This window comes from Pleuronectes platessa, chromosome 23, assembly GCF_947347685.1.
Source record: "Pleuronectes platessa chromosome 23, fPlePla1.1, whole genome shotgun sequence".
NCBI lineage: Eukaryota > Metazoa > Chordata > Actinopteri > Pleuronectiformes > Pleuronectidae > Pleuronectes > Pleuronectes platessa.
In genome coordinates, this window is record NC_070648.1 from 16,245,340 (window position 1) to 16,257,320 (window position 11,981).

At 41.3% G+C, this 11,981-nt stretch overlaps 1 protein-coding gene across 2 annotated transcripts in view; it reads left to right on the plus strand.

Annotated features, from left to right (window-relative positions):
- The window catches only part of mtm1 (myotubularin 1), a 38,959-nt gene that overhangs the window by 20,355 nt on the left and 6,623 nt on the right, over positions 1–11,981 (plus strand). For both annotated transcript variants that reach the window (XM_053416577.1, XM_053416578.1), the window contains 9 exons: positions 608–691; positions 816–965; positions 2,285–2,470; positions 3,904–4,086; positions 4,194–4,349; positions 4,544–4,591; positions 4,910–5,002; positions 5,693–5,806; positions 5,937–6,113. In XM_053416577.1, the coding sequence (XP_053272552.1) occupies positions 608–691; positions 816–965; positions 2,285–2,470; positions 3,904–4,086; positions 4,194–4,349; positions 4,544–4,591; positions 4,910–5,002; positions 5,693–5,806; positions 5,937–6,113 (1,191 nt within the window). The remainder of the gene's footprint in view (positions 1–607; positions 692–815; positions 966–2,284; positions 2,471–3,903; positions 4,087–4,193; positions 4,350–4,543; positions 4,592–4,909; positions 5,003–5,692; positions 5,807–5,936; positions 6,114–11,981) is intronic.

Consider the following 11,981-nt stretch of genomic DNA (forward strand, 5'->3'; position numbering starts at 1 on the left):
CCCACTTCCAAATGATGCACTATTTTGTGTTGGTCCATTACATAAACTCACGATGAAATAAATTTTAATCTGTGGTTATACCATGACAAAATGTAGAAAAGTCCAAAGGGGGTGAATGCAAGGCACTGTATATGCAGCAATTTCTCGATCACACATCACCGGCACAACAGCCATCAGAGGCAGTTTTGGGTTCAGTGTTTTTCCCATGGACACTTTGGCCCAATGAATGAGACACATAAATCCTTTTCATGAGTAAAATAAATTGAAGGAACAAATGCTCGGGGAAAAAACCAACAGGACTTTGCTAATGGTGTTGTTCTTAAAACTTGGATCCAAGTTTTATCCATTGCTCCTCCTTTTTTATAATTCACATAAATTGTGCAGAGGTGGGTGTCAACTTATTTTTCTTTCTGAATGGGAGCATGCAGTAAAACGTTTTAAAACCACTGGTGTTTGAGTATGAACCTCTAACATCTAGCCAGTAGGCTAATTGGTAAAAGGCTGCCACTTGTCTGATGTGTGTTTGTAGTCAGGGGCACTGTGCTTCTGCTGACATAATAACACTGTAGTGTGTCAATGAAAGTCTTCTTCTCTCCCCTGCATCCAGCCTGGGTTTGCATATGTGACTCAGGAGAAGTATGAGGAGAATGGCTGGAATGTCTACAAACCAATAGAAGAGTTTAGACGCCAGGTAAGGAGGACAAGTACAGTGTAAGGACATTGATCCCATCACTTGTTACTTCTGTGCATACTTTTATAATCAGTGGGTTGTGTTGTGTAAAAATATCTAATGATGATCATGTCTTTTCTTGTAGGGTTTACCTAATAACAAGTGGCGTATTACATTCATTAATAAGAACTATGAGCTGTGCGACACCTACCCTACTGTACTGACAGTACCCTTTAAAAGTAAAGAGGAGGACCTCAGAAGAGTTGCAGTGTTCAGATCAAGAGGACGCATACCGGTGAGCATAAGACCTACGTCCATCTTGGACCACATCGCTTTCATCTGACAATGAAGCCTCTGGGATCAACGATGAAATGTAAAGGTCCTCTCGTGAAGAGTAGATGTGAAACGGTGTGGACATTTCGTATCTTGATTATGGTGACCAAAATTATAATGCTTATCAGTATTGTCAGTGTAATTGTAAAAATGTGCTTAAAACATTTTTATTAGAAATAAGATTAAAAAAAGAACCATATAACACTATATTAAATGTGCAACATTAACATTGAAGGATGGCTTTAGTTTGCCTAAGTGAATACAGAATATGAGGATAATGCTGAAGACAGCAAATTACACAGCATTCTTTTCCAAAGTTCTGTTCTCCCTGACAGCAAAGTAGTCTTATCTGACTCAATACTTCATACTGCCTGTGTGGTGTCATCCAAGTGTCCATAACATTCAAATTTGGCTCGAAATGGCAGCATTTACACTGTGTATTAAGCCTTAAAAGCCGCTTCTATAAGTAGCGATAGTGTTGGACCCATTGACGCTAGCGCGTGCCCTTGGGCAAGAGCTTGTGTGCAGTGTGTGTGGAGTTTCTGGTGTGTGCGTACATATAGAATCTCTGAGGAGGATATCAGAGGAAACTAGGTTAATTAAACTTCTATTGGATTTGACTGTCCTAAAGCATTTGTTGAGTCAAATGCTTCACCCACCCCGACATCGGTATAGTGGTGAGTAAATAATGAGTGAACTTTCGCTTCAAGAATAATACAAATAATGATATCTCACAGTCTCATCCAACATAATTATTTGGTTTTAAAAATCTACAGTACCATTCTCTGCAAAGAAACCATAGCAGAAAAACTTCTGTGCACTCATTTAATTCCAGCTCAGTGTGAGAGTCTGTACTGCATTCAATGTTGAGTTTCTCTCTGCTCTGAGTGGGTGTGGAGGTAGGAGTGACACACAAACACACAGCTGAGCAGAGGAGGCAGGTCAACAACTCGTTGCGTTAAATGCAGTTGTCGACCCCAAACACCTCAGAGTTAGAAGAAAATATCAGCTTCTCTGCTGGTACTGGTCCCCCTTCCCTTTCCCTGATCTACCAACCCCTCTAAAGCACACTGACTTTGTCCATTTACACAATTTCAAAATCTGAAGCGTGACAATGTCTTAAATGATGAGACAAACTGGTACAGAAGTCAAATTGTTTGTAGCAGCAATCCTAATCTCTGACTGTTGAACTGAAAACAATTAAAAGTTGTCTGACAGCAACACCATTCCCTACAGTAACGAGTCACATCTACAAATGTTTCATCTGTCTTTGTGCCTCAGGTTCTATCATGGATCCACAGGGAGAACCAGGCAGTGATTGTCCGTTGCAGTCAGCCTCTGGTTGGCATGTCTGGTAAAAGGAACAAAGATGACGAGCGCTATCTGGACCTCATCAGGGAGGCAAACGACACTGCCAAGCTCACGATATTTGACGCCAGGCCTAGCGTCAATGCTGTGGCCAACAAGGTGTGAAGGGAAAGGGAGGGCTGTCAGGGGTCAGAGGGTTGGTATGACGGACGTAGGAGGGTGTATAGCAGGTTACCATCTCATCAGCATTACCTGTCAGCATCAGTCAATCTAAAATAGTAAAAAGCACCACATGATGTCAGCTCTGTAATGTCACTATGAAATGTTACCCCTTGAGGAAGCTTCTACTTTTAGCATGCATCATATTTCATATTTCTGATGAGATAGTTTCCTTTTCGAAAAGTTTACAATCTGCGTAAAATCCTATCAATCAGTAAGGTGAGAGAAAATCATTAAATTATCATATTAGGAGATACTGAAGACAAAGTATGGGTACAATGTTTGTTGAATAACTTACCTAAACAAATGTATATGTCTGCGCCATCGACAGCCAATGTTTTTGATTTGTCTCAGTCTATAAATCCGTCTGTACCATTATCCTGAATGTGATATCTCAAGAATGCTTTGACAGAATTTTTTTTAATCTGGTATACATATTAACTTGCACTAAAGGATGAACTATGTGGATTTTGGTGGTCGGAAGTCAAAAGGTCAAGGTCACAGTGACCTTACATCCCTGTGAATGTGATATATTGCCCATAGGAACATTTTTGTGGTTTTGGCCTTTTCGAATGTGACAACTCAACACTGCTTGAATGAATTTCATAAAATGTTTGATCAGTTTATTTTTCAGTGGTCAAAGTGACCTAATACGAATCTGGAAAAGAAAGTATGTAGAAATATGTACACGAAATGTGCACTGGTTGGGGGAGGTATACAACCGCAGTGCGGTAATTTTAGTTCATGTTTTCCACATTCAAAGGCCAACATGAAAAGGAGGAATGCCGTTTGAGCAACGCTACAGGCAGTGTCTTTTGATAGCCAACTGGAATGTTACAACAGGATCACAAATTGGATTTCGGATCCATGGTCCAGTATCCACAGTTACTATAAGTACATTGTCAATTTGTCCTTATTAAATCAAACAAAGATATGTAATAGAGCCTTAATATTTAAACTATTTCAATGCATGGCTGACGGGCCAAAGTTGTATTCAGTAGAAAACTTAAAAAACACCACCTGTATACGACCTGTATATCTCACATGTTCTCTTCTAATATTTATAAAGCATGAGTGAATGGAATGGATTGAGTTGCAGTTTTAAGAGACATTTTGTCAAGATTAACTCTACATTTCTGTGACCGGTCGCTGTGTCGTGGCGGGCACCGATGTTTGCTGGTTGTGAAGGCCAAAAAGTGCTGCTTGCACCGCTAGTTATATTTGGGTTGAATGCAATCTTGCGTGCTGAATTGTCCTTGGGCAAGATGGTGAACTAATTGCCCCTAACTGGCTGTTTCATCAGTGTGTGATCATTGCGTGATAGAGAAATGCACATTGATGCACTTTATGAATGTGTGTGTGTGAATTCACAGGCCACTGGAGGAGGCTATGAGGGTGATGAGTACCAAAACGCAGAGCTCATCTTCTTAGACATCCAGAATATCCATGTCATGAGGGAATCCCTGAAGAAACTCAAAGACATTGTCTACCCAAATGTTGAGGAATCACATTGGCTATCCAGTCTAGAGTCTACACACTGGCTAGAACATATTAAGGTAAGAAAGAATTTGAATATGCATAAAAACAGTTTTACCTATGTGGGTTTAAATTGCTCATTTTCAAAAAGTGTAAATGCTTGTCTTAATTCAGTCTGTTTGTGTAGCTGGTGTTGTCAGGAGCCATCCAAGTAGCAGACAAGGTTTCCAGTGGAAACTCAGTGGTGGTTCACTGTAGTGATGGCTGGGATAGAACTGCACAGCTCACCTCTTTGGCCATGCTGATGCTGGACAGTCACTACCGCACACTCAGAGGATTACAGGTCAGTGGCTGAAGATACTAGACTATAAAAGGAATTAACTCAAATATATAAGGAAAGCTAAATTCACACCTGTTGTGAGCAAATCTTTAGTGCACCTTTGCATTGGTTACACTGCGCTTAAACTTTGGTAAAATTAATGGACACAGATAAATTACAATGAATGTGGTACAATTAACATTTTTATGATGTTTTAGGTGCTGATTGAGAAGGAATGGATCAGCTTTGGGCACAAATTCGCCTCAGTAAGTAATTTGTTTTTTATTTGGGGGGGGCAAGATGTGAAGGGGGACAGATAGAGAGTTGGGGGATACATGCAGCACAGGGCCACTACGGTTAAGGCATGGCCTCGATGGGGCGGCATCTCTACCAGGTGAGCTATAAACGCCGCCCCAAGTAAGTAGCATTTATACGTCTAATCTTCAGAACTATCTACTTCAGCTTTGTGTCTTTCTATTAACATCCATATTCACGACTGTCTAAATAGGAGTGAAATGGTAGTATGAACCCTTCCTGTTAATGTGTGTGTGTGTGTGTCTGTGTGTCTGTGTGTGTGTGTGTAGAGGACAGGTCACGGTGACAAGAACCATGCAGATCAGGACAGATCGCCCATCTTTGTTCAGTTCATTGACTGTGTATGGCAGATGACTAAACAGGTACAGTATGTTGAATCTAGCTGAACTGATAGTAAAATATTTTACCATAGACCTTCAAATCACTTGAGTGAGTAGTTAAAGAACAGTTAAAGTGCTGAAAAATATATTAAATTTCAAGTCTATTTTTTCTGGGAACTAAGAACAACAACAACAACAATATAAAAGTTTTGTGCCTGACATTCTGTAGTCTTCAGACTCTGTTGCAATCTGCAACTAGATTAGGCTGCATGTTCATCACAGTTTATTCAAACTGAGGAAAGTTAGCATCTCCACATGGTCTTGTGAAGGGCTTGCTCTCTTCTGAGAGCAGATATTCCCTTCTGCAAGGAAGATTCGCTCTGATGGGGTGAATATTGCTTGCTGCGGAGTACATATTTTTGTCTTTTGCAGAAAGAGCTCCATTGTACCTTTTAGTCTTTATCGGACTGCATAAATGTGATTAAAAAGACGTTTGTCAGAGAGAAGAATAACATTACGTTTCTAAACTCAATTTCACCATTAAGAAAAACTACGTTCAAACCTATATTTTAGTATGGATTCTATGGTAAGCACGGTCTGCCTTACAACTTTTGCAGTGATTTGCTTTCTTGCTATGTTGAGAGTGAAATGCTCATATACTTTGGACTTTCGGGTACACACACTGCAAACGAAAAGTCTGAAGGTGTTTTAACTGGTTAACTCTCCTCTCAGTTTCCTACAGCCTTTGAGTTTAATGAGCGGCTTCTGCTGACAATCCTGGATCATCTCTACAGCTGTCGTTTCGGGACTTTCCTCTACAACTGTGAGAGTGCACGAGACCAGAATGTAAGACCACAAGAACATGTAAAACTGCCTGCTCCAAGTTACCCTGCAACATGAATGCAAGCATATTTGACTTTTCAGGTTGCACTGTTTTGAAACTGTAACAAACTCTCATACTCTTTCTGTGGGGCAGGAGGTGAGGTCAAAGACAGTGTCTCTGTGGTCTCTGGTCAACAGCAAGATGGACATTTATTTAAACCCCTTCTACACCCCTGAGTCTGGCAGGGTCCTCTACCCCGTTGCCAGCATGCGTCATCTAGAGCTGTGGGTAACATACTACATCCGCTGGAACCCACGCATACGACAACAGGTAATATAATAGAACAGCAATAATTATTAATAACTCGAAGTGAGCTTTGAGTGCTCATATGTCCACCAAGGCTAAAGCCCTTTCTTGCCATGATAAAGAAACTGAAAAATAGAGTAATCCAGCTGATGAACATAACCTCCTTGATAAACTATATTTGTGCCACTTTTCAAGAGTACCTCACAATAAAACCATATAGTACAAGTAAATATAATCCATAACTAGGGCTACGTTGTAGCACTGGCAGGCCCGAGCACCCGCACGTTGAAGCCTGTAGTGGTCGGTGGAGAGAGCGATCGATGACCAAGCGCACCTCTCCGCGTTGCATGCGATTTATGCACTGTGACAAGGATAAACGCTTCACTTCCTGCGTCCGTCACGCGACGTCGATCCTTGCCTGCTAATTGCTCATTATGGTCCACGCTATCAAATAGTGAAAGTTTTATGTAAATCAAATGATAGTTGTAAACCCAAGCTTACTTCCTGTTGCTAGTAGGTGGCGCCATCACTATTATTACGCACAGACATATAGATATGTTCAAGTAGGCGCTCTGATCTAGCGTGAGCAATTTTGTGTCAATTGGACAATGTTTCCACAACTTAATTTTCATACTGATCAGTAGATGGCGCTATGACCCTGCACTAATATTAATATATGGAGCTGTTCAGATCAGGATTGTGATCATAGGTTGTAGTTTGCGGCCGGTTAGATAATGCAAAGTGGATTAACAATGTACTTCCTGTTTCATGGAGAATCAGTAGGTGGCACTATGACACTGAGGATATATTAACACATAGAGCTGTTCAAGCTTGGACTCTGATCAGGTGACAGAAGTTTGGTAGTGACAGGACAATGCACAGAGGAATTATGGCCACTAAAGCCAAAATGTTGGGCTTCCTGTTTGGTATAGCATATCTATCCAAGAGACCTATTTGTTTGTTAAGAAAAGACACATGCCTCAATTGATTTTTGTACATGTCGGCCAATCGTAGTGCCGGGGCTACCATTTACGGGGCGCTAATCAGTTTTTTTGCCACGCCCATTCCTTAAAACCATATGAATATCTTAAGGCAGGGGTGTCCAAACTTTTTATCCCGAGGGCCACATATAGAAAAAAATACGAAGGTCCGGGCCACTCACGGCGCCACGTTCCTGTTGCGTTTTTCATAGTGCTCCTTGAGACTCTTTTTTTTTTTCATGACTGGTCATGATACACCTTTGCCTCGATTTTGGTGAAGATCGGTCAAGGGGAAACCTAGGGGCTGGTTCCAGGGGGCGCTGTTAAGCCATTTTGCCACGCCCAATTCAAATTACTCCAGAACACGTACATTTTCACCACTTCCTAATTTTCCGCAAAGTTTGGTAAGAAGTTCAGCATGTTAAAGCCCTCAAAAAGCCAATTCACCTTCATTATAATAAGAATAATAAGAATAATCCTTACAATTTGAATAGGGCCTCTCACCATTCGGTGCTCGGGCCCTAATAAAAATCCTTACAATTTCAATAGGGCCTCTCACCATTCGGTGCTCGGGCCCTAATAAAAATCCTTACAATTTCAATAGGGCCTCTCACCATTCGGTGCTCGGGCCCTAAATATAATGACTTATACCAATAACAATTACTCGCAGTTTATTCTAAGCCATGCAATTAGTAAGTGAATCTACAGAAATGTAAAGGAGAACTCTTGACAGGTAGTTCCACGGATGAGGGGCCAGAAAAACAGAGGCCTGATCACCTTCAGTGACAATTTGAGGTTTTGTAACCAATGGGGCTTCTGCTCAAACGCAGGCAGCAAAATGGGATTGGCAATGATTAAAATATTGGCAGCAATATTGTGTAGTGGCTGTTGGATGTTTTCATAAATAAATAGCGTACATTGCAGCAGTCTGGTAGATAGAAGTATGGATGACCTTATCTAAGAAGAAAGGAATGACCTGATCTGGGTTAGCTGTCTATACTGGGCAAAATATCCCTGCGTAACTTTGGTCACCTGAGTATCAAAACATAATTTAGAGGTTGCTGGTCTCTTACTAATCATTATCATTATTAAGGCCCTCAGACTAGAGAAGATATTGGTGATGTTGCTTGTACTGAGGCAAGGCCAGATATCATTACGATCACTTCTGATTCTCGAGTCAAAGACATTTTAGGACATCCCATATTTCAATTCACAGAGGCATGACATGGTACAAAAAAGGTCAGTGGTACTGGGTTTGAACAGGCTCCACAAGGGGTAGTCATTTGTGTAGCAGCGGAAATCAGTGTCGGGTCAGTCCGTGATTTTCTCCAAGGGCATTGGCAATAGGTGGGGTCCAAAAAAGACCCATGTAACAGCCACCCACGTAATAATCGCCCACAAATGTAATACAAATGGGCAGCTTTTAATATAATAATCCCACAAATGTGATAATGTAATAGCTATTACCTTTGCAGGGATTTGTTACGTTTGTCGGCAGGTGAAAATCTTGAGCTTTCAATATTGTAACACATTCCGACAAATGTATGAAAATTATGAAACTGAAAAAAGATCTTTGTGGTCAGTGTTGTTTATATACTTATACACCTGCCAATGGATTCAAGTCAGCATATTAGAAAATATCACAGGCTTGGGCAGAGCGTGTCAAACGGCGTCTAAGCAGTAGAACACTACGTAACTTATTAATAACTTACAGAAACATTGCGCGCAATATAGGTTCTGCATCAACTAAGTCTACTCTCTCTCTCGCACACGGTTTTCTTTTGTTGAGTGCGGGAACTGAATACTTTAGTAACTACTTAGTGTGGATTACTAAATTGTGCACAATATACTGGAAATATAAAACTATATTGATGTCACCTCCCGGGTTCCGAGCATTCAAGTCATCATTCTTAAGTCTAAAACAGGTGTTATGGGAAAACTTTCTGACCTAACTTTACATTTAAGATCTTCTAAACCAGTGGTCACACACCTTTTCGAGCCCAAGGTCAGTTTCTTATTCCAAACGTAAGCCGAGATCTACTACCCCGATATCTTCCAAAATAATCAACCACACAGCTCCAGAGCTGCATGCGGCCCTTCTTTTCGCCGCCGCCACGCCAGTGAGGTGGAGGTTAAGAGCGACTTTATGGGACAGCAGTGATGTCACTAATAAAAAAAATACACTGATACTCGGCCGGTGCTGCTGTGGATAACACAATGTGTGAGATCAGAAATTGCTGAACCCTCGCTTCCTCCTCATCCTTCCATTCGCATGCACACATCGTGCAGAACCCCGCATCGGTGTCACGGCAGTATTTATCCATTTAGAGCATCAGACCGATTCCCTCACTTCAGTGGATCCTTGCCTCCACTCTGGGATATTATTTGGAAAGTTTCTTCATGCGTCCCGGCTCTGCGCCCCGGCTCTGGGTCGCAGAGCTTTTCGCGGCGCTTCTACCTCCGGTGCGTCCCGGGGTTAGAGGATGATGGTGTGACGTTACTGTATTGTTTTACATTGCATGTGTCACGTCATGATAAATCAGTCTCTTGTGCCGCCCTCTCGGCATTTTGCGCCCTAGGCAACCGCCTAGTCGCCTGTACCAGGAGCCGCCCCTAGCCTGATATGATGATGATTTAAAAAATTTACGTGAACGTGACGTTCACTCACATTCATCATATGAAAACTGATTCGTTAAGTTCACCGTTCGCGAAAAATATGTGAAACATGCACAACACTGTAGAGGGAGCCACTGCAGAGGGGCTGAAGAGCTGCATGCGTCTCCGGAGCCGCAAGTGGCTGACCCCTGACCTAGGGGAAACACTGACAGCGTTGGCGTGTCTATTAAATCTGTCCGCTCCGTGAGAGCTACAGGCATTTACGCAATGTGAGCCTGATAGAGGCGGTGGACTAGTGGAAGAGAGGCGGTGGACTAGTGGCAGAAACTTGGACTATGGGCAGAAAAGGTCTCTGGTCGCCTCTGGTTCGACTCCACGGAGAAACAACAAAAAGACGAACCTGGATTGATCGGTCCAAAAATCCAAGAGGATTCTCCCTACCCTGTCTAGTGCCCCTGAGCAAGGCACCTTACTCCCCCAACATCTGCTCCCTGTGCGCCGTACATGGCTGCTCACTGCTCTGTGTGTCCTTCACCAAATGGGTTAAAAGCAGAGGTTAAATATCCCTACCTGCATGAGTGTGCCTGTGCATGTGTTTGGGACAAATAAATGTATCTTAATCTTAATCTTAATCTGATTCTCTCTCCAAAGAGGAAATAGGCTCTCAGATCATAAGTTTGGGAAGCTTCTCCTCTTGAGGTACAATACCTGGTTTGAGAGCTAGCAATGTTGTGGCTACTGGTCAGATGTGAGAGATGAGACTTGTTAGCCCACTTTAACGATTGTTGAGAATCTCATCTCTTATCTCTATATAGCTTTGCCTTATGAGGCATGTTTGTTAAACCATTTTGTTAACCTTTTGTTAAATCACATATTCATTTATATGCAGTACCTCAAGGCACCTTTGTTTTCTCTTTTAATTAGTGTTAATACTGTAGGCCAATCACTTTTATTTCATTGGGCCTAATGTGGTAAAAAAAACACTGTTTAATGACTGAGACAGTTATTTTGTATTAAGTAAAGTATTAAAAGGGATTTTTGTACTACTTGATTTGAAGGCCTGTTGCCCTGTTGATTACAAAAAAATTTTTTTTTGTGTTTAACTGTTCAGTACTATTCATATTCATTACATTTAAAAAGCAGACATAAAAGTAGCTTAAAAGTTACTTTCCCTAGTAACTAATTACTTTTGATTTACAGTAACTGGTGAAGTAATTCCATTACTTTTAAAAGAAGTAACTAGTAACTGTAACTAATTATTAATTTTCAGTAACTTGCCCAACACTGCACATAACATTACTTCTACTGTCCACACACCTACGGCCAATGGATAATCGGACCTATAGTGTTATACTGAAGGTACTCAAGGGGGAATCTGATGTCCCTTTGGAGACAGCACAAAAATGCAACGGTCAGTACGCAGAAACAGGGACTGGTATTCCTTAAGTTATGACAGAGTCCATTTTGTCTGATAGCCTGGACCTTGCCAAGAGAGGAATCGATGCCACTAAAGATTCCGATGCACGGAAAGTAAAGGCTGGAAAATAAGTACTCTAGGTTGAGTGAGAAGGCTGTTCAACGAGCTTTTGAAACCAAGGAAATATTGAGAGAATGCACAGCGCATTAAGAAAAAAGATACTCTATGATCTTATAAATGTAGAGAAACAAGGGTTGAACTGAGTCAGTCATTTACCCAAATATGCTCAAGTCCTTAATTAAGATCCCCAAAAACTGCTGGGTGGGATGACACCATTCCATGTCTATAAGGGCCATAAAAGCAACAAAATACTGCTGGCTAGAAGCAAACAAAAAAGTAGACACTTCTTTCTTCAAGAAAACAAAGAGATTCATTTGAATAATAGAAACAGAGTTAGAAGTAGACCAAAAATGGAACTAAGCGTTATAATGAAGAAATGGATCCCAAAGCAAGTACTCCACATCCTCCATCCATCTATAATGTCTATGATGCTGTTTTAGTTAGGATTAGGTGCAAGAACCACAGACTGACAAAGAGACATGTTGTTCGGAATGGAGTCATTGTAAAGAGGAATCTGAGACGAGGATGAAGGTACAAGGTTAAGTTTTCACCTATTGGTAAAACAGATTTTAGGCTCAAGTGGCTGAGTCAAATGAGAGTCAATGTTTTTTGGAATATAGGACAGAGTATCCCTTGTACGTTTGAACATCTTCTGCACAATTTAGGTTACCTACTACCAGTAGATGTTAGTAGATGTTAGCGGCCACCAGCAGATTTGACGGACATAACTTCAGTTGTGCACCTTAGAGCAGGGGTGTC